Source organism: Antennarius striatus, chromosome 6 (genome assembly GCF_040054535.1).
Source record: "Antennarius striatus isolate MH-2024 chromosome 6, ASM4005453v1, whole genome shotgun sequence".
Classification (NCBI taxonomy): Eukaryota; Metazoa; Chordata; class Actinopteri; order Lophiiformes; family Antennariidae; genus Antennarius; species Antennarius striatus.
The window spans coordinates 9,500,165-9,523,756 of NC_090781.1; the positions used below are offsets into that span (position 1 = coordinate 9,500,165).

The following is a 23,592-nucleotide window of genomic DNA, read 5'->3' on the forward strand; positions in this document are numbered from 1 at the left end:
GGCTTAACAAATGAATAGGATAGGATGGCGACGCGTGCACATGCAGCGGCTCCCCTCTCTCCCGATAGAGCGGTTCTTTAATGTTTTTTGTGTCTTGTCTCTCCGTGTATTTGTCCACCTTCGTCACGTCCATCTTTGTCACATCTACTTGCCCCAAGGCACTCATACTCCTGTGAGTTTCTGCTCGACATGCGCAGAACAACTTTTTTGGACTTAAACCCAGCAGATGCGGAAGTGGTGCATGAGTGTGGCCTGCTCTGGATGCCTGCTCAATCACCGACCCCGACTCCCAGCCCGCATTGGAAGCGCCACACGTGGAAAATGTGAAAGCAGAAGAGGGGCAAGCGCGGAGGAAACCAGGCTAGGCTAGCTCTCACCGGCCGGCTATCCCGACCATCACACTCGCCAATGTACGCTGGCTAGACAATAAACTGGACAACATCCACCTGCTCCGATCATCAACTAAGTCTGTGGATCTGTGTTGTGTCTTTGTATTTGTGGAAACATGGCTCACCAACAGCATCCCGGACTGTGCCATTCAGCTGGCCCGGCTAACATGCTACTGGGCTAACAGAGCGCTAGTCGAGGGGGGAAGATCCGCGGCGGGGGACTCTGTGTTTACATCAGGGATGCTTGGTGCTGTGACGCTGCTGTGGTCTGCACACACATCTCTCCTCTGGTGGAGTTTATGATCATCAGATGCCGGCCATTCTACCTGCCCAGGGAGTTTTCTGCCAAATTGCTGGTAGCAGTATACATCCCTCCCACCTCCAGCAACAATAGGAGTGAGGCACAGAATGATCTCCACCATCTCATCAGTGAGCAGCAGACAGCCCATCCAGATGCCTTCCTCATTCTGGCGGGGGACTTTAACCATGCAAACCCCAAGAATGTGTTTCCAAAATTACATGGACATATCAACTTTGCCAACAGAGGAGCTAATATCCTGGAGAATGTCTACACATAAAGATGCCTGCAAAGCCTGCGCCCTCCCCCACCTTGGGATGTCAGACCACACCACTGTTATGCTAACGCCGGCATACAGACCACTCATTAGTCGTCAGACCTGCGAAAAGGCAGATACCGGTATGCCCTGATGGGTCGTCAGAGGCACTCCAGGGCTGCTTCTCCACCACAGACTGGAGCGTATTCAAAGATGCAGCCACCCACAACAACATCACAGATCGGAAGTCAACAGTCTCCTGAGGGCACGGAACGCGGCCTTCAGAGCTGGGGACGATGTGGGCCTAAGGACAGCTAGGGCCAACCTGTCACAAGGTATCAGAATGGCCAAGAGACAGTACTCCAAGAGGATCACCGCCTACTTCAGCGACAGCAGAGACACGAGGAAGCTGTGGCGGGGGATTCAGTCTATTATGGACTACAAGCCCCTTCCGCAGTCCTGCGACAGCTCGACCACTCTGCTGAATCAGCTGAATGACTTCTTTGCGCGCTTTGAGGCAGAAAACAGGATCCCGGCACAGAAGACTCCAGCCACTCCTAGCGACCAGCTGTTGATGCTTTCTCCGGACAGCGTTAGGCAAGTCCTCGGAAGGACCAACGCACGGACAGCCCCAGATCCTGACAACATTCCTGGTCGTATCCTGAGAGACTGTGCTGATGAGCTCACAGATGTCTTCACAGACATCTTCAACATCTCCCTGAGCCATGCTGTTGTCCCCACCTGCCTCAAAGCCACCACCATCATCCCAGTCCCGAAGAAGATGACCCCATCCGGCTTCAACGACTACCGCCCAGTTGCACTCACTCCCATCCTCATGAAGTGCTTCGAGCGGCTAGTAATGCATCACATCAAGTCTGCCCTCTCTTCAACCGTGGACCCTTTTCAGTTTGCTTACTAGTCCAACCGCTCGACCGATGACGCCATCTCCACTGCCCTACACTCAACCCTCACCCACCTGGGGACCAAAGACTCATACGCCAGAAGGCTGTTCATCGACTTCAGCTCAGGAATCAACACAATCATCTTCCAGCAGCTCATCCATGAACTGGACCAGCTTGGACTCAACACCTGCTGCTGGACTTCCTGACAGGGAGACCACAGGCAGTAGGAAGCTGGTCAGCTAGAACTCAAAAGTTTACTGTTGTGTGTGAAAAACTATTGAATTGGACAAAACTCAAGTCTTGGTTAAGTTAGAGGATTATAAACTGCAAGAAAAATATAGAGGATCAGTATATTGGAATTAAATCTGTTGTACTTTTTTATGGCACTGTAGTTGTATTTACTATGAATATAGGAATTATAGGAGATGCATGGTGATGCAAATCCACTTGGTACGTTTATGTGAAAATAGAAAGTACTTGAAAAAATTGGAAATTATTTTAATCACCTGGTGAGAAACTAAAAGAATGCCTGTAAATGGATACAATAATACTAATCAATCAACAAATCATCATGTATGTAGGATGTATATTACTTTTAAATGGGAGAAGGCAATTTTCTTTGAATATAATTTAGATGTGTACAAAAATGACCCTCTTCATCGTTGATACTGTGGTATATTCTATTTCTAGCATCACTGTGGAATGATGTAATTTTGTTCTATTTTTGCCAATCAATCAATCCCCATAAACCCTTGCAACTCAGTAAATAGGGTGGAACCCAACCAGGTGTGTAATTAATAAGACACCCTGGTTGCCTGTCTTGATTATACAGTGTCAGCGCTGTGCAATTCAAATACAATTGCATGTTTGGAAGACAAGTGTAGACAGTGTCTCGTTGTCTAACAATATGACTGTCCTTGACTTAATTCTTTGGCTTTATTCAGTTAGTGTCGTCATGTCTGTCCAAATAAACACCTTCACCTCTCCACCCCTGTCTGCCGCTAAGGAATGCGTGCTTCAAAACAGCTTTCAGCCGGCCTTTACGGCTAAAGGTGATTTTGTTATTGGGGGGATTTTTCCCCTTCACTACAACCAAGAAATGCCAGACATCAACTGCACCTACAGACCACTGCCGGTGAAGTGCAATGGGTGAGTTAAATGGAAGTTTATGTTTTTGTCAAACCCTTCCTATTATTAATTGATTTTGATTTATATTCCCCAAGCTATAACATATTTTTAATGTCACTCAATATGTAATTCAATATTAATATACAGTCTAGGTTAATGGTTTCAGTTTGAGTTTTTAAATGTTTACAAAAAAATGTTTTATGGATATGTGTTTTCGTCATTAAAAGAATTGCTGTGAAGCATGTTAGACATGCAATTAGATTTATTTAGGAAGTTTTACGTGCAGGGTTTTGGTGGTGCTACAAATGAATTTAATTTTTAAGACTTAATGCATTGACAATTATGAGGACATTTACTCAAAAATAACTGAAGAATCATCAAACGCATGCTCTGAGAAAACATGTACAACACATGACAAAAACTCAAAAAAGGAAAAACACTTAAAATAAGTGAATGTGAAATTGATCTTTTCTATTAATTTTTTCTGATATCTGCTGCAGCTTTAGTCCAAGGACTTTTCGCTGGGCACAGACTATGAGGCTTGCAGTGGACGAGATAAACCAAAGCATAAAACTGTTGCCTAACTACACCCTTGGATACAAAATATTTGATTCATGTTCCCAACCACTGACTGGTCAGAGGGCTGCTTTGGCTGTAGTGAATGGGATAACTGACTCTCTTATGTGTCGTGGTGCCTCTCCGCTCCTCGCTGTGGTTGGGGAATCTGGTTCAGCTCAATCTATTGTTGTGTCAAGAATCCTGCAGCCATTTAAAATTCCAATGGTAATGATGACTATTACTCTGTAAATCTCTAAGAAAATAATGTGTTTAACCGCACTGTATTCTTGCTTCCTCTTACAGATCAGTTACTTTTCTTCATGTGCATGTCTATCTGACCGAAGCCAGTATCCTAACTTTTTCAGAGTGATTCCTAGTGATGACTATCAGGTAGCATCTAACCTTAGACTTTAAAAAAAAAAAAGATAATTTTTCAGTGCTGAAAATATCTTTTGAAAATAAAATATACTGTATCTATATTTATCAAGAAAATAATCTGTATTTGTTAATATCAAATTAAATTCACTTGTGTTTTGAAACACAGGTGAGGGCCATTGCTCAGCTGCTACTACACTTCAACTGGACTTGGGTGGGGCTCATACGAGGAGATCATGAATATGGACATTTTGCAGTGCAAGGTTTACTAAAAGAATTAAAGGATACCAGGGTGTGTATAGCATACCAAGAAATTATCCCCCTGCTATATAATGCAGAGCGGGCACTGGAGATTATAAAGGTAGAAAAAGTGGCACGTTGTATTGAGTTTCACACAGTTTGAGAGCATTAATTAAATTGCCCATTTTGTAGTATTGTCTTATTACACTCACTTGTTAGACTTAGTCCAAAAAAATACACATGTCTTGTTGTTTTTATCCATATGGTTCTTTGGTATTGCTCCTTTAGTTTTGAATACTTTTGTATTGTGTTTTTTTTAAATTATTTCCCTTTTGTCCATTGAAAATTCTTTCCTCCCTTATTTGCCTCTGTGCGCAGGTAATACGACACTCTTCAGCAAAAGTGGTGGTGGTGTTTTCAGGCGAGGGGGGGATGACGCCTTTTTTGAGAGATTATATGATCCAAAATGTCACTGGAATCCAGTGGATTGCCGGTGAAGCCTGGGTCACAGCATCTGTCTTTACAAGGAGTGAGTATTACCCCTACATGGGGGGCACCATCGGATTTGGAATCAGGAAAGGTCATGTATCAACACTCAGTGACTACCTGAGGACTGTAAACCCTCAGCTATATCCTAATAATCCACTTGTTAAGGAGCTGTGGGAGGCTTTGTATGGTTGCAGTCCTTCTTTCTCTCCTGGCAATCGTTTTCCTCCGTGCACTGGACAGGAGACTCTATTGGATCAACATGCAGCCTACATGAATACTTCTAGCCCTAGAGTGGCCTATAATGTCTATAAGGCTGTATATGCAATTGCTCATGCCCTCCACAACCTTCTGCTTTGTCAAAAAGGCAATGGGCCTTTTCAAAACAACTCATGTGCTCAAAGCGACAACATACACCCCTGGCAGGTACAACTAGTATGCCCACAAAAATAATGTATTGAAAATGTTTAGTTCAAAAAAGCATTTGATGATATCTATTGGTTTTCAAGCTCCATCACTATCTTCAAGAGGTGACATTTCATATTTCGGGACAGAAGGTGAACTTTGACCTGAAGGGTGACTCCATACCCTATTATGACATAATCAACTGGCAGAGAGGCACAGCTGGGAACATTGAGTTTGTCAATGTGGGGCTTTTTGATGGAACCAAACCACCAGGAGAGGAGCTGGTGATCCAGGAGGACAGGATCATATGGGCGAGACATTTGAGTGAGGCAAGCTGCAGAAGCTGTATTTTTACCTTCATCAGGTGGCAACTATTGAAGGTCTGTAGTTTGAGGTGGAAGTGAGTCAGGTGGACAAAAATGATTGATCTGATCAGTTACTTTTCATTATTTGTATAGTATGATTAGTTTCCAGTCTAACAAAACTTATTTCACTTTCAAGTAACAGCAGGATAATTTATTTTTTTCAATGACTGTCATATTTTGTTGCACAATGTTGTTGTTGCATTAATGTCCTCATGAATACTTTGGATTTAAAGCTCCCATTTCTCCAACCACCATTTATTGTGTCCGTCAACAGATAAATATTTTGTGGCACAATGTGTCACACTACTGCCATACTTGATGATAAAAAAACAGCTTAATCTTTTTCAGAAACAAAACAAATCAAAAGATCAATTATTCAATTCTGATTACAGAACACTCAAGGCAGAGCTGAAAGGCATTGTTTGCTCTGCAGGTGCCAGTCTCTGTATGCAGTGCCAGCTGTCTTCCGGGCTACCGAAAAGCTGTCCGTATTTGGGAGCCAGTTTGCTGCTTTGACTGTCTACCATGTGACTCTGGAAAGATTAGCAATGAGACAAGTCAGTTGAAAAACAACAACCTCAACAACATCAACAACAACAACAATAGTAGTAATAATAATAGTAATAATAATATGCAGTATTTCGTTATTGACATAGCTACTGTTTTTCACCATCTTTCTTGTAGATTCAGCAGAATGCACATTTTGTTCAAAGGACTTTTGGTCAAACAGTGATAGGACAGCTTGCATCCCCAAGAAAGTGGAGTTTTTGGCCTATGATTCCTTAGGTAAAGCCCTGACAGTGACTTCTGTATTTGGTGCTTGCTCCACTATAATCATCTTTGCAGTTTTTCTCAATCATCGAAGCACAGCCGTCATCCGTGTGAATAACTCTGAACTCAGCTTCTTGATTCTATTCTCTCTCACTCTGTGTTTCCTGTGTGGCCCTTTATTCATTGGGGAGCCAACTCCATGGTCCTGCATGTTGCGCCACACTGCCTTCAGCATCACATTTTCACTGTGCCTCTCCTGCATCCTGGCTAAAACTCTTGTGGTGTTGGCTGCTTTCACTTCCACCAGGCCAGGGAACAACATCATGAAGTGGTTGGGGCCTATGCAGCAGAGGCTCATCATCCTCAGTTGCACTCTGATTCAGGTGGTTATATGTGCTTCCTGGCTCATCGATGCTCCCCCTATTCCATCACAAAACACACAATATGAACCTTCAACAATAATATTAGAGTGTAGTGTTGGCTCTCGCCTAGCATTCTGGTGTGTTTTGAGTTATATTGGTCTGAAAATCTGTCTGTGCTTTGTTCTGGCCTTTCTTGCACGTAAGTTACCGGGCAACTTCAATGAGGCAAAGTTCATCACTTTCAGTATGCTCATTTTTAGTGCTGTGTGGCTTGCATTTATTCCTGCTTATATCAGTTCCCCTGGAAATTATGCAGATGCAGTAGAGTCATTTGCCATTTTGGCTTCCAGCTTTGGCTTGTTGTTCTGTCTCTTTGCTCCAAAGTGTTACATTATTTTACTGAAGCCAGAAAAAAATACAAGACAACATATAATGGGAAAACAGAAGATGTAATGCATCATAAACTAAACGAAAGAACGAACAAAAATAAATAAATAAATAAAAATGATATACAGTGTATATATATATATATATATATTTATTTATTTATTTATTTATTTATTGAAGGAAAGGCCGGAGAACCTGGTCCTGGAGGACAGCTGACCTCGTGGTCATATATATATATGCGGATTTTTGGTTGGCAGTCACATGATACAGTACGCACATTTTATTGTTTGACGGCATCCAGAAGTGCGCTCTGTCCGTCAGTCAGCTTTGAACAGTCGATAAGAGTGGGAAAATATAAAACGGATTAAATTAATATTAAATTAAATTAAATTAAATTAATATTAAGTTAAGTTAATATTAAATTTTAAATTATTTACATTAACGTAAATAAAATGATAAACAGATTGCAATCTCAAGCGCAGATTCCTCAACTGAGTGTGGTTCCTGCAACGCATTGAGCATATACAGTATATATATATATATATATATATATATATATATATATATATATATATATATATATATATGTATACATACATACATACATACATACATACATATATACACATATATATGCATACATATATCTATCTATCCGCTGTTCTTGAAGATTGTTAGCAACGTCATTTTTGCGTATGGCGATCGTGTCATTGGACAGAGGGATAGTTTTTTCCTTTGCAGCACTGGCGTCATCCAACGTGACAGATACATGCCTACTGCTGCAGGCAGTATCAGCTTCTCTGCTATTGTATGGGGGTTTTTGCGCAGAGAAATTTGGTACACCGCCTTATGTGATGTGAACAGAGCTTGCTGGTTTACTGAAGTAGCATTCACAAAGCCTGATGATATTTTGCAATATCTGGCAGGTTTTTGCTGAAAAAACTCCAGCTGTCTATCAGCGTGATTGGGGTGTAATGTCTTTATGTGGCACATTCATTTATTAGGCTTAATGCTGTTCGCTGACAGCTTTTTTAGACACAGTAAACACACAGGCCTCTCATCTCCAACTGTAGTCACAGTGAAACCAAGCGCTACATGAGCTTCATCATATTTCCTCATCTTAGCTTTCAGGTGACATGCTTTTGTCTCATTATTTTCATCCTCTCTGCCTCTCTTTTCATCACACTCTGACACATTGCACATCCACTGCAACTACTGTAGTGGATGTGCAATTACACTTTATTCTAGTACAGCAAAAAAAAAAAAAGTATGGTCCCCACTGTCACACCTGGCATCACAAAGAACCCCCCAGGGGGCACGCCCCACTATTTGAGAAAGGCTGCACTAGGCCAAGGAGCACCCAGAAATATGTTATCAATGCTTGTACCCTTTTATTTTAATTATTTCCTGACATAAATTTCTTCTGTAAATTTGCTATGTAAAAAAGTGTAATTTTTAAGTCTGCTATACCCATTATACAGAGATTTTAAACTATGCATTCTATTAATTCTTTCTTATTATGTGATGTTATAAATGATTTATATACACGTTAACAGTTTGATTTAATGTGAAACGGCAGTTTACAGTAATACAAGGCTTTCTTATGATATGCTCCAATAAATATTTTACACATTTTTGAAATGGTACCTATTCCAATCAACCAATCAAGTTTTATTTATATAGCACTTAATCGTGGCAACAAACATTCCAAAGCTCTTTAACAGACAGAAAAACCCAATTTAACCCTCCAGAGTAAGAATAAGTGACAGTGGCGAGGAGAAACTCCCTTGTTGAGGAAGAAACTCCGGGCAGGACCCAGACTCTTTTGGGCGGCCATCCGCTTTGACCAGTTGGGGGGGGGGTAAGTAAAATGAAGATAAGGACAGGGTAAGAGAAAGAGAGAGAGAGAGAGAGAGAGAGAGAGAGAGAGAGAGAGAGAGAGAGAGAGAGAGAGAGAGAGAGAATGGCAGATAGGCCAGATGGAGTCAGTGTCTTTATGGTTGTAGATAGACGATTTGATACAGGTGCTGAATTGGGGACGGGAATGTCAGGATGCATTCACCGACTCCCGACTCTTGGCTTGTCAATACATTTTTCCCCATCATGTAATTCGTAAATTCAAGGCACAATTGAAGCTGCATGAATGACTGTATGGTGGCACGGAGGAAGAAAGCCAGCAGGACCACAGCTGATGGAAAGATGAGGGGTGATGCTGGTGGGATGGAGGAGCAGGTCCACAGCGGATGGGCGGATGACGGGAGAACCTGAGACAACTTATGAGAACATACCGCACAGAGACTAGGAGAGAGAGGTCGGAGAGGAAGAGGAGTAACAGAGAAGGTCAGAGAGAAGTAGGAGGAGGGAGGAGCTCAGTGAGTCTGGATGTTGAGTCTCCAGCAGTGTAGGTTTATAAGAAAATAACTCAGCAGCCTAAGCTGCCTTAATGGTAATTTTTTTGAAAAATGTTGTAAGTCTAGTCCTAATAATGAGAGGTATCTGCCTCCTGAACTGAGGAAGGGAGGTGGTTCCACAATAGAGGGGTTTGATAGCTAAAGGCTCTAGCCCCCGTCCTACTTTTGTATATTCTAGGAACCACTGGTAGGCCAGTATGTTGAGCGCGTAATGCTCTAGATGGATTATTTGGAACTAAAAGTTCCTTCAAATAGGTCGGTGCCTGGCTGCCACACAAAGTCACTGAAGACACTTCAACTAGTCCACAATGCTGCTGCCCGTGTTCTGACAAGGACCAATACCCAAGACCATATTTCTCCTGTGTTGGTTTCTCTGCACTGGCTTCCTATGGGCGAGGGTATATTTTAAAATACTCCTCATTTAAAAAGCCCTTCAAAGCCAGCCTGAGAAGAGTGAGTTACAGTAATCTAGTCTGGAAGTGATGAAAGCGTGGTTTAATTTCACCGCATCATTCAGTTTTAAAATATGACTGATTTTACCAATGTTTCGGAGATGAAAAAAGGTCGTTCTAGAAACCTGTTTCATGTTTCTCCCAGTGGTCTTGGCCTCAAAAGTGATGCCACCCAAGGCTATTACGTCACTGGGCACTACATCCCTAACATTTTTGGGCCGAGCACAATAACCTCCGTTTTACCAGAATTTAGTTGCAAAAAGTTATTGGTCATCCAATTTTAATCTCTTTGATACACACCTGTAATTTGCCCAACTGATTGACTTTGTCTGGTTTAATCGAGAGATATAATTGCGTATCATTGGCTTAACAAATGAATAGGATAGGATGGCGACGCGTGCACATGCAGCGGCTCCCCTCTCTCCCGATAGAGAGATTTAAAGTTTTTTGTGTCTTGTCTCTCCGTCTATTTGTCCACCTTCGTCACGTCCATCTTTGTCACATCTACTTGCCCCAAGGCAAGTAGATGTGACAAAGTTGTTCTGCTCGACATGCACAGAACAACTTTTTTGGACTTAAACCCAGCAGATGCGGAAGTGGTGCATGAGTGTGGCCTGCTCTGGATGCCTGCTCAACCACCGACCCCGACTCCCAGCCCGCATTGGAAGCGCCACACGTGGAAAATGTGAAAGCAGAAGAGGGGCAAGCGCGGAGGAAACCAGGCTAGGCTAGCTCTCACCGGCCGGCTATCCCGACCATCACACTCGCCAATGTACGCTGGCTAGACAATAAACTGGACAACATCCACCTGCTCCGATCATCAACTAAGTCTGTGGATCTGTGTTGTGTGTTTGTATTTGTGGAAACATGGCTCACCAACAGCATCCCGGACTGTGCCATTCAGCTGGCCCGGCTAACATGCTACCGGGCTAACAGAGCGCTAGTCGAGGGGGGAAGATCCGCGGCGGGGGACTCTGTGTTTACATCAGGGATGCTTGGTGCTGTGACGCTGCTGTGGTCTGCACACACAACTCTCCTCTGGTGGAGTCTATGATCATCAGATGCCGGCCATTCTACCTGCCCAGGGAGATTTCTGCCAAATTGCTGGTAGCAGTATACATCCCTCCCACCTCCAGCAACAATAGGAGTGAGGCACAGAATGATCTCCACCATCTCATCAGTGAGCAGCAGACAGCCCATCCAGATGCCTTCCTCATTCTGGCGGGGGATTTTAACCATGCAAACCCCAAGAGTGTGTTTCCAAAATTACATGGACATATCAACTTTGCCAACAGAGGAGCTAATATCCTGGAGAATGTCTACACGACACATAAAGATGCCTGCAAAGCCTGCGCCCTCCCCCACCTTGGGATGTCAGACCACACCACTGTTATGCTAACGCCGGCATACAGACCACTCATTAGTCGTCAGACCTGCGAAAAGGCAGATACCGGTATGCCCTGATGGGTCGTCAGAGGCACTCCAGGGCTGCTTCTCCACCACAGACTGGAGCGTATTCAAAGATGCAGCCACCCACAACAACATCACAGATCGAAAGTCAACAGTCTCCTGAGGGCACGGAACGCGGCCTTCAGAGCTGGGGACGATGTAGGCCTAAGGACAGCTAGGGCCAACCTGTCACAAGGTATCAGAGTGGCCAAGAGACAGTACTCCAGGAGGATCACCGCCTACTTCAGTGACAGCAGAGACACGAGGAAGCTGTGGCGGGGGATTCAGTCTGTTATGGACTACAAGCCCCTTCCGCAGTCCTGCGACAGCTCGACCACTCTGCTGAATCAGCTGAATGACTTCTTTGCGCGCTTTGAGGCAGAAAACAGGATCCCGGCACAGAAGACTCCAGCCACTCCTAGCGACCAGCTGTTGATGCTTTCTCCGGACAGCATGAGGCAAGTCCTTAGAAGGACCAACGCACGGACAGCCCCAGGTCCTGACAACATTCCTGGTCGTATCCTGAGAGACTGTGCTGATGAGCTCACAGATGTCTTCACAGACATCTTCAACATCTCCCTGAGCCAGGCTGTTGTCCCCACCTGCCTCAAAGCCACCACCATCATCCCAGTCCCGAAGAAGATGACCCCATCCGGCTTCAACGACTGCTGCCCAGTTGCACTCACTCCCATCCTCATGAAGTGCTTCAAGCGGCTAGTAATGCACCACATCAAGTCTGCCCTCCCTTCAACCGTGGACCTTTTTCAGTTTGCTTACTAGTCCAACCGCTCGACCGATGACGCCATCTCCACTGCCCTACACTCAACCCTCACCCACCTGGAGACCAAAGACTCATACGCCAGAAGGCTGTTCATCGACTTCAGCTCAGCAATCAACACAATCATCTCCCAGCAGCTCATCCATGAACTGGACCAGCTTGGACTCAACACCTGCTGCTGGACTTCCTGACAGGGAGACCACAGGCAGTTTGAGTCGGTAGCAACACCTCCAGCACCATCACGCTGAACACGGGAGCCCCCCGATGATGTTTACTGAGCCCTCTCCTCTTCACTCTGGTGACCCACGACTGCACACCAACTTCCAGCTCCAACTCTTCATGAAGTTTGCAGATGACACGACTGTGGTGGGTCTCATCAACAACAGTGATGAGACAGCCTACAGAAATGAAGTGAGCCGCCTGGCTATGTTGTGCAAGGACAACAATCTTCATCTAAATGTGGAGAAGACGAAGGAGATTGTTGTGGACTTCAGGAGAACACGCACCCAGCATGCTCCACTAAACATCGATGGTGCTGCAGAAAGGGTCAGCAGCACCAAGTTCCTGTGCACATCTCCGAGGACCTGTCCTGGGGCCACAACACCGCATCACTGGCCAAAAAAGTCCAACAGCGCCTCTACTTCCTCCGCAAACTAAGGAGAGCAAGAGTCCCACCCCCCATCATGCTCACCTTCTACAGAGGCACCATCGAGAGCATCATGACCAGCTGCATCACTGTGTGGTATGGCACCTGCCTTGCTTCCTGCTGCAAGGCCCTGCAGCGCATCATGAGAGCAGCTGAAAAGATAGAAACAAGTCCTCTCTCTGAAGCGGTGAGAAGGTCGTTGCTAACCTTGACAAGTGTCGTTTACGTACTATAATGTTCCCTAAAACCTGACTGCAATTTCTAAAATTAACTGCTGGATTTAAGGAAATCACATAACTGATTAGCGACTAATTTCTCCAAGATCTTAGATGAAATGGGAGATTTGTTATGGGTCAATAATTATTTAGAACAGCAGGGTCAAGGTTAGGTTTTTTGAGAAGTGGTTTGATTTCAGCTACTTGAAAGGACCGTGGTACATATCCAGTTGATAATGATAGGTTAATTATATTAAGGAAGTGGTTGCTAAGTAAAGGTAAAGCTTCTTTGATGAGTTTTGTTGGAATTGGATGGTTTAGCTGAGGAGACTATTTTAATCAGCTGACTGATCTGTGTTGGAGAAAAGACATCCATGAAACCAAAAGGTTCAGGAGTCAGATGTGTGTTTTCTAAAGAAGGACTAGAGTTGGTGGATGACAGGACACCGTTAGTTTTGTCTCTGATGAGCAGGATCTTATTATTGAAGAAATTCATAAAATCATTTTTGTGGAGACTTGATGGAATACTGGGCTTATATGCACTGTGGTTCTATGTTAGTCTAGATACAGTACAGAACATCACAAATCTATGATTGTTTTTATTGTCCTCGATTAATGATGAATAATAGGCAGCACTAGCGGAACAAAGTGCCTTCCTGTATTTATGTAAACTATCTTGCCACGCAGAGCGGTGTTCTCCTAGTTTAGTAGAACACCATTTCCTCTCAAGTTTTCAGGAATGCTGCTTTAATTGGTGGGTATAAGAATTAAACCAAGGAGCTTGCATCCCCTGTTTTATAATCCTATTTTTTAGTGGAGGTTTTTCGCAGTTAGTCTGTTTTGTTGTCAACAAACTCATCAATATGAGATGGACTAACATTAACTGAGTTCAGAAAATGACCCGCTGTATAGTTCAGCTGCGGGATTAAATGAAGCATACTTGGGATTTCTTTCCTGAATTTAGGAATAGTATGATCTGATAAGGGCTGCACGGTGGCGCAGTGGGTAGCGTTGTCGCTGCACAACACGGCAGGTCCGGGTTTGAGTCCCGCTCTGTGCTAAGAATGTAAGTTCTCCCCGTGTCTGTGTGGGTTCTCTCCATGTTCTCCGGCTTCCTCCCACCTCCAAAAACATGCGCCTCAGGTTAATTGGCCGGTCCCAAATTGCCCGTAGGAGTGAGTGTGTGTGTGCTCGGTTTTCTTTCTTTGTGTGTGGCTCCGCGGCGCACTGGCTTTGTGCCCAGAGTGTCCCTCACACCCTATGCCAGCTGGGATAGGCTCCAGCTCCCGTGACCTGCTGTGGCGGACTAAAGCGGAAGAAAATTAATGATCTGATAAATTTCTAGTATAAACTTTTTTTACAGGAAGGGAATTACACAATAGCCAAATGTCAAAATTTATCAGACAGTGGTCAGAGAGGATAGGATATGTGGAAAGATGAATAACTCTTCAATTTCAAACCCAAAAATCAGGACTAAGTCCAGAGTATGCTTAAAGTGGTGAGTAGATTTCTGTACACACTGACTAAAGCCTACGGACTCTAGTAACAACATGAATGCGCTACTGAGGCTATCATTACTGTCGTCCACGTGAATATTGAAATCACCAACAATAACGACCTTATAAGAATTAAACTAGTTAAGAAGTCGTCAAATTCAGATAGAAGGTCATTGTATGAACCAGGAGGATAATAAATTATGACAAATAATAGAGGCTGAAATACTTTCTGGACTGGGTTTGATAGGCTCAGACTAAGACTTTCAAATGAATTAAAGATCATTTTTGGTTTAGGGCTCAATTGCAGCGTGGAATTAAAAGTAGATGCACTTAATCAGGTTTTCATTAAACAGAAGTCATCAATAAGATAATCTGATATAAAGTAATTGTTTAAAACAGCTTAATATTTATTTTATTGTACTCTTGAGCTGTTGGATGCTTGCTTTTGATTTTTATTAAATTGTCCAGATGTCCAGTTGCTTTCCTCTGGACTTGAAATGAATTAATTTTACGTGAATTAACTTTAAACAATCGGGGGACAGACAAAGTCTCAATAGTGTACAGGTAGGTGACAGTTTGGTGGGTGACAGTATAGTGGGTGACAGTACAGTAGGTAAAAGTGTAGTGGGTAACATTACAGTTGGTGACGGTACAGTGGGTGACCGTTCTATGAGCGCAGAGACCTGTTTAATACTGTGCGGAGACCTGTTCAAGACTGCGACCCTGCATCCCGGTCTCAGCTCAACATTACAGCATAAATATTAAAAGAGAAGCATACTATGAGTTCTTGCAGGTGCAGACTAATTGTTTGGTGACTCTACAGATAAATATACCTTACAACAAAATAAACCTGTCAGGATAAAAAAATCAGTGTTTTGACTTTCATCTCGAAATTGTAACTTCTTTCTCAGAATTTATACATGTTTGATTCAAGTCAGGGCCCACTTCCACTGTAGTTTTACCAGAATAATTTTTATTATTATTATTTTTTAGAAAATAAAGAGGAAGCTGGTCAGCTAGAACTCAAAAGTTTACTGTTGTGTGTGAAAAACTATTGAACTGGACAAAACTCAAGTCTTGGTTAAGTTAGAGGATTATAAACTGCAAGAAAAATATAGAGGATCAGTATATTGGAATTAAATCTGTTGTACTTTTTTATGGCACTGTAGTTGTATTTACTATGAATATAGGAATTATAGGAGATGCATGGTGATGCAAATCCACTTGGTACGTTTATGTGAAAATAGAAAGTACTTGAAAAAATTGGAAATTATTTTAATCACCTGGTGAGAAACTAAAAGAATGCCTGTAAATGGATACAATAATACTAATCAATCAACAAATCATCATGTATGTAGGATGTATATTACTTTTAAATGGGAGAAGGCAATTTTCTTTGAATATAATTTAGATGTGTACAAAAATGACCCTCTTCATCGTTGATACTGTGGTATATTCTATTTCTAGCATCACTGTGGAATGATGTAATTTTGTTCTATTTTTGCCAATCAATCAATCCCCATAAACCCTTTCAACTCAGTAAATAGGGTGGAACCCAACCAGGTGTGTAATTAATAAGACACCCTGGTTGCCTGTCTTGATTATACAGTGTCAGCGCTGTGCAATTCAAATACAATTGCATGTTTGGAAGACAAGTGTAGACAGTATCTCGTTGTCTAACAATATGATTGTCATTGACTTAATTCTTTGGCTTTATTCAGTTTGTGTCCTCACGTCTGTCCAAATAAACACCTTCACCTCTCCACCCCTGTCTGCCACTAAGGAATGTGTGCTTCAAAACAGCTTTCAGCCGGCCTTTACGGCTAAAGGTGATTTTGTTATTGGGGGGATTTTTCCCCTTCACTACAACCAAGAAATGCCAGACATCAACTGCACCTACAGACCACTGCCGGTGAAGTGCAATGGGTGAGTTAAATGGAAGTTTATGTTTTTGTCAAACCCTTCCTATTATTAATTGATTTTGATTTATATTCCCCAAGCTATAATATATTTTAATGTCACCCAATATGTAATTAAATATTAATATACAGTCGAGGTTAATGGTTTCAGTTTGAGTTTTTAAATGTTTACAAAAAAATGTTTTATGGATATGTGTTTTCGTCATTAAAAGAATTGCTGTGAAGCATGTTAGACATGCAATTAGATTTATTTAGGAAATTTTACGTGCAGGGTTTTGGTGGTGCTACAAATGAGGTAAAAACTTTTCAGAATTTAATTTGTAAGACTTAATGCATTGACAATTACGAGGAAATTTACTCAAAAATAACTGAAGAATCATCAAACGCATGCTCTGAGAAAACATGTACAACACATGACAAAAAATTCAGAAAAGGAAAAACACTTAAAATAAGTGAATGTGAAATTGATCTTTTCTATCAATTTTTTCTGACATCTGCTGCAGCTTTAGTCCAAGGACTTTTCGCTGGGCACAGACTATGAGGCTTGCAGTGGACGAGATAAACCAAAGCATAAAACTGTTGCCTAACTACACCCTTGGATACAAAATATTTGATTCATGTGCTTATCCACTGACTAGTCAGAGGGCTGCTTTGGCCGTAGTGAATGGGATAACTGACTCTCTTATGTGTCGTGGTGCCTCTCCGCTCCTCGCTGTGGTTGGGGAATCTGGTTCAGCTCAATCTATTGTTGTGTCAAGAATCCTGCAGCCATTTAAAATTCCAATGGTAATGATGACTATTACTCTGTAAATCTCTAAGAATATAATGTGTTTAACCGCACTGTATTCTTGCTTCCTCTTACAGATCAGTTACTTTTCTTCATGTGCATGTCTATCTGACCGAAGCCAGTATCCTAACTTTTTCAGAGTGATTCCTAGTGATGACTATCAGGTAGCATCTAACCTTAGACTTAAAAAAAAAAAAAAAAGATAAGTTTTCAGTGCTGAAAATATCTTTTGAAAATAAAATATACTGTATCTATATTTATCAAGAAAATAATCTGTGTTTGTTAATATCAAATTAAATTCACTTGTGTTTTGAAACGCAGGTGAGGGCCATTGCTCAGCTGCTAGTACACTTCAACTGGACTTGGGTGGGGCTCATACGAGGAGATCATGAATATGGACATTTTGCAGTGCAAGGTTTACTAAAAGAATTAAAGGATACCAGGGTGTGTATAGCATACCAAGAAATGATCCCCCTGCTATATAATACAGAGCGGGCACTGGAGATTATAAAGGTAGAAAAAGTGGCACGTTGTATTGAGTTTCACACAGTTTGAGAGCATTAATTAAATTGCCCATTTTGTAGTATTATCTTATTACACTCACTTGTTAGACTTGGTCCCAAAAAATACACATGTCTTGTTGTTTTTATCCATATGGTTCTTTGGTATTGCTCCTTTAGTTTTGAATACTTTTGTATTGTGTTTTTTTTAATTATTTCCCTTTTGTCCATTGAAAATTCTTTCCTCCCTTATTTACCTCTGTGCACAGGTAATACGACACTCTTCAGCAAAAGTGGTGGTGGTGTTTTTAGGCGAGGGGGACATGACGCCTTTTTTGAGAGATTATATGATCCAAAATATCACTGGAATCCAGTGGATTGCCAGTGAAGCCTGGGTCACAGCATCTGTCTTTACGGGGAGTGAGTATTACCCCTACATGGGGGGCACCATCGGATTTGGAATCAGGAAAGGTCATGTATCAACACTCAGTGACTACCTGAGGACTGTAAACCCTCAGCTATATCCTAATAATCCTCTTGTTAAGGAGCTGTGGGAGGCTTTGTATGGTTGCAGTCCTTCTTTCTCTCCTGGCAATCGTTTTCCTCCGTGCACTGGACAGGAGACTCTATTGGATCAACATGCAGCCTACATGAATACTTCTAGCCCTAGAGTGGCCTATAATGTCTATAAGGCTGTATATGCAATTGCTCATGCCCTCCACAACCTTCTGCTTTGTCAAAAAGGCAATGGGCCTTTTCAAAACAACTCATGTGCTCAAAGCGACAACATACACCCCTGGCAGGTACAACTAGTATGCCCACAAAAATAATGTATTGAAAATGTTTAGTTCAAAAAAGCATTTGATCATATCTATTGGTTTTCAAGCTCCATCACTATCTTCAAGAGGTGACATTTAATATTTCGGGACAGAAGGTGAACTTTGACCTGAAGGGTGACTCCATACCCTATTATGACATAATCAACTGGCAGAGAGGCACAGCTGGGAACATTGAGTTTGTCAATGTGGGGCTTTTTGATGGAACCAAACCACCAGGAGAGGAGCTGGTGATCCAGGAGGACAGGATCATATGGGCGGGACATTTGAGTGAGGCAAGCTGCAGAAGCTGTATTTTTACCTTCATCAGGTGGCAACTATTGAAGGTCTGTAGGTTGAGGTGGAAGTGAGTCAGGTGGACAAAAACGATTGATCTGATCAGTTACTTTTCATTATTTGTATAGTATGATTAGTTTCCAGTCTAACAAAACTTATTTCACTTTCAAGTAACAGCAGGATAATTTATTTTTTTCAATGACTGTCATATTTTGTTGCACAATGTTGTTGTTGCATTAATGTCCTCATGAATACTTTGGATTTAAAGCTCCCATTTCTCCAACCACCATTTATTGTGTCCGTCAACAGATAAATATTTTGTGGCACAATGTGTCACACTACTGCCATACTTGATGATAAAAAAACAGCTTAATCTTTTTCAGAAACAAAACAAATCAAAAGATCAATTATTCAATTCTGATTACAGAACACTCAAGGCAGAGCTGAAAGGCATTGTTTGCTCTGCAGGTGCCAGTCTCTGTATGCAGTGCCAGCTGTCTTCCGGGCTACCGAAAAGCTGTCCGTATTTGGGAGCCTGTTTGCTGCTTTGACTGTCTACCATGTGACTCTGGAAAGATTAGCAATGAGACAAGTGAGTTGAAAAACAACAACCTCAACAACATCAACAACAACAACAATAGTAGTAATAATAATAGTAATAATAATATGCAGTATTTCGTTATTGACATAGCTACTGTTTTTCACCATCTTTCTTGTAGATTCAGCAGAATGCACATTTTGTTCAAAGGACTTTTGGTCAAACAGTGATAGGACAGCTTGCATCCCCAAGAAAGTGGAGTTTTTGGCCTATGATTCCTTAGGTAAAGCCCTGACAGTGACTTCTGTATTTGGTGCTTGCTCCACTATAATCATCTTTGCAGTTTTTCTCAATCATCGAAGCACAGCCATCATCCGTGTGAATAACTCTGAACTCAGCTTCTTGATTCTATTCTCTCTCACTCTGTGTTTCCTGTGTGGCCCTTTATTCATTGGGGAGCCAACTCCATGGTCCTGCATGTTGCGCCACACTGCCTTCAGCATCACATTTTCACTGTGCCTCTCCTGCATCCTGGCTAAAACTCTTGTGGTGTTGGCTGCTTTCACTTCCACCAGGCCAGGGAACAACATCATGAAGTGGTTGGGGCCTATGCAGCAGAGGCTCATCATCCTCAGTTGCACTCTGATTCAGGTGGTTATATGTGCTTCCTGGCTCATCGATGCTCCCCCTATTCCATCACAAAACACACAATATGAACCTTCAACAATAATATTAGAGTGTAGTGTTGGCTCTCGCCTAGCATTCTGGTGTGTTTTGAGTTATATTGGTCTGAAAATTTGTCTGTGCTTTGTTCTGGCCTTTCTTGCACGTAAGTTACCGGGCAACTTCAATGAGGCAAAGTTCATCACTTTCAGTATGCTCATTTTTAGTGCTGTGTGGCTTGCATTTATTCCTGCTTATATCAGTTCCCCTGGAAATTATGCAGATGCAGTAGAGTCATTTGCCATTTTGGCTTCCAGCTTTGGCTTGTTGTTCTGTCTCTTTGCTCCAAAGTGTTACATTATTTTACTGAAGCCAGAAAAAAATACAAGACAACATATAATGGGAAAAGAGAAGAAGTAATGCATCAAAAATGAAACGAAAGCACGAACAAAAATAAATAAACAAATAAATAAAAAGTATATACAGTGTATATATATATATATATATATATATATATATATATATATATATATATATATATATATATTGATTGATTGATTGAAGGAAAGGCCGGAGATCCTGGTCCTGGAGAACAGCTGACCTCGTGGTCATATATATATATGCGGATTTTTGGTTGGCAGTCACATGATACAGTACGCACATTTTATTGGCTGACAGCATCCAGAAGTGCGCACTTTCCGTCAGTCAGCTTTGAACAGTCGATAAGAGTGGGAAAATATAAAACAGATTAAGTTAATATTAAATTAAATTAAATTAATATTAAGTTAAGTTAAGTTAATATTAAATTTTAAATTATTTAAATTATCGTAAATAAAATGATAAACAGATTGCAATCTCAAGCGCAGATTCCTCAACTGAGTGTGGTTCCTGCAATGCATTGAGCATATACAGTATATATATATATATACATACATACATACATACATATATACACATATATATGCATACATATATCTATCTATCTGCTGTTCTTGAGGATTGTTAGCAACGTCATTTTTGCGAATGGCGATCGTGTCATTGGACAGAGGGATAGTTTTTTCCTTTTCAGCACTGGCGTCATCCAACGTGACAGATACATGTCTACTGCTGCAGGCAGTATCAGCTCCTCTGCTATTGTATGGGGGTTTTTGCACAGAGAAATTTGGTACACCGCCTTTTATGATGTGAACAGAGCTTGCTGGTTTACTGAAGTAGCATTCACAAAGCCTGATGATATTTTGCAATATCTGGCACGTTTTTGCTGAAAAAACTCCAGCTGTCTATCAGCGTTATTGGGGTGTAATGTCTTTATGTGGCACATTCATTTATTAGGCTTAATGCTGATCGCTGACAGCTTTTTTAGACACAGTAAACACACAGGCCTCTCATCTCCAACTGTAGTCACAGTGAAACCAAGCGCTACATGAGCTTCATCATATTTCCTCATCTTAGCTTTCAGGTGACATGCTTTTGTCTCATTATTTTCATTCTCTCTGCCTCTCTTTTCATCACACTGACACATTGCACATCCACTGCAACTACTGTAGTGGATGTGCAATTACACTTTATTCTAGTACAGCAAAAAAAAAAAAAAGTATGTTCCCCACTGTCACACCTGGCATCACAAAGAACCCCCCAGGGGGCACCCCCCACTATTTGAGAAAGGCTGCACTAGGCCAAGGAGCACCCAGAAATATGTTATCAATGCTTGTACCCTTTTATTTTAATTATTTCCTGACATAAATTTCTTCTGTAAATTTGCTATGTAAAAAAGTGTAATATTTTAAGTCTGCTATAACCATTATACAGAGATTTTAAACTATGCATTCTATTAATTCTATCTTATTATGTGATGTTATAAATGATTTATATACACGTTAACAGTTTGATTTAATGTGAAACGGCAGTTTACAGTAATACAAGGCTTTCTTATGACATGCTCCAATAAATATTTTACACATTTTTGAAATGGTACCTATTCCAATCAACCAATCAAGTTTTATTTATATAGCACTTAATCGTGGCAACAAACATTCCAAAGCTCTTTAACAGACAGAAAAACCCAATGTAACCCTCCAGAGTAAGAATAAGTGACAGTGGTGAGGAAAAACTCCCTTGTTGAGGAAGAAACTCCGGGCAGGACCCAGACTCTTTTGGGCGGCCATCCGCTTTGACCAGTTGGGGGGGGGGGTAAGTAAAATGAAGATAAGGACAGGGTAAGAGAAAAGAGAGAGAGAGAGAGAGAGAGAGAGAGAGAGAGAGAGAGAGAGAGAGAGAGAATGGCAGATAGGCCAGATGGAGTCAGTGTCTTTATGGTTGTAGATAGACAATTTGATACAGGCGCTGAATTGTGGACGGGAAAGTCAGGATTCACCGACTCCCGACTCTTGGCTTGTCAATACATTTTTCCCCATCATGTAATTCGTAAATTCAAGGCACAATTGAAGCTGCATGAATGACTGTATGGTGGCACGGAGGAAGAAAGCCAGCAGGACCACAGCTGATGGATAGATGAGGGGTGATGCTGGTGGGAAGGAGGAGCAGGTCCACAGCGGATGGGCGGATGAGGGGAGAACCTGAGACAACTTATGAGAACATACCGCACAGAGACTAGGAGAGAGAGGTCGGAGAGGAAGAGGAGTAACAGAGAAGGTCAGAGAGAAGTGGGAGGAGGGAGGAGCTCAGTGAGTCTGGATGTTGAGTCTCCAGCAGTGTAGGTTTATAAGAAAATAACTCAGCAGCCTAAGCTGCCTTAATGGTTAATTTTTTGAAAAATGTTGTAAGTCTAGTCCTAATAATGAGAGGTATCTGCCTCCTGAACTGAGGAAGGGAGGTGGTTCCACAATAGAGGGGTTTGATAGCTAAAGGCTCTAGCCCCCGTCCTACTTTTGTATATTCTAGGAACCACTGGTAGGCCAGTATGTTGAGCGCGTAATGCTCTAGATGGATTATTTGGAACCAAAAGTTCCTTCAAATAGGTCGGTGCCTGGCTGCCACACAAAGTCACTGAAGACACTTCAACTAGTCCACAATACTGCTGCCCGTGTTCTGACAAGGACCAATACCCAAGACCATATTTCTCCTGTGTTGGTTTCTCTGCACTGGCTTCCTATGGGCGAGGGTATATTTTAAAATACTCCTCATTTAAAAAGCCCTTCAAAGCCAGCCTGAGAAGAGTGAGTTACAGTAATCTAGTCTGGAAGTGATGAAAGCGTGGTTTAATTTCACCGCATCATTCAGTTTTAAAATATGACTGATTTTACCAATGTTTCGGAGATGAAAAAAGGTCGTTCTAGAAACCTGTTTCATGTTTCTCCCAGTGGTCTTGGCCTCAAAAGTGATGCCACCCAAGGCTATTACGTCACTGGGCACTACATCCCTAACATTTTTGGGACGAGCACAATAACCTCCGTTTTACCAGAATTTAGTTGCAAAAAGTTATTGGTCATCCAATTTTAATCTCTTTGATACACACCTGTAATTTGCCCAACTGATTGACTTTGTCTGGTTTAATCGAGAGATATAATTGCGTATCATTGGCTTAACAAATGAATAGGATAGGATGGCGACGCGTGCACATGCAGCGGCTCCCCTCTCTCCCGATAGAGCGGTTCTTTAATGTTTTTTGTGTCTTGTCTCTCCGTGTATTTGTCCACCTTCGTCACGTCCATCTTTGTCACATCTACTTGCCCCAAGGCACTCAT

The 23,592-nt window shown here is 42.0% G+C and overlaps 2 protein-coding genes across 2 annotated transcripts; both read left to right on the top strand.

Annotated features, from left to right (window-relative positions):
• Positions 1-1,878: 1,878 nt before the first annotated feature.
• LOC137596809 (extracellular calcium-sensing receptor-like) lies at positions 1,879-6,988 on the top strand. The gene is made up of 8 exons (XM_068317564.1): positions 1,879-2,068; positions 2,790-2,994; positions 3,474-3,756; positions 3,835-3,921; positions 4,076-4,267; positions 4,525-5,058; positions 5,142-5,361; positions 6,093-6,988. Exons 1-8 carry the CDS (start codon positions 1,879-1,881, stop codon positions 6,986-6,988), a joined length of 2,607 nt encoding a protein of 868 aa, XP_068173665.1.
• A 5,707-nt stretch (positions 6,989-12,695) lies between these two features.
• Positions 12,696-20,308, top strand: LOC137596811 (extracellular calcium-sensing receptor-like). The gene is made up of 8 exons (XM_068317567.1): positions 12,696-12,845; positions 16,153-16,295; positions 16,792-17,074; positions 17,153-17,239; positions 17,397-17,588; positions 17,845-18,378; positions 18,462-18,681; positions 19,413-20,308. Exons 1-8 carry the CDS (start codon positions 12,696-12,698, stop codon positions 20,306-20,308), a joined length of 2,505 nt encoding a protein of 834 aa, XP_068173668.1.
• Positions 20,309-23,592: the final 3,284 nt, after the last annotated feature.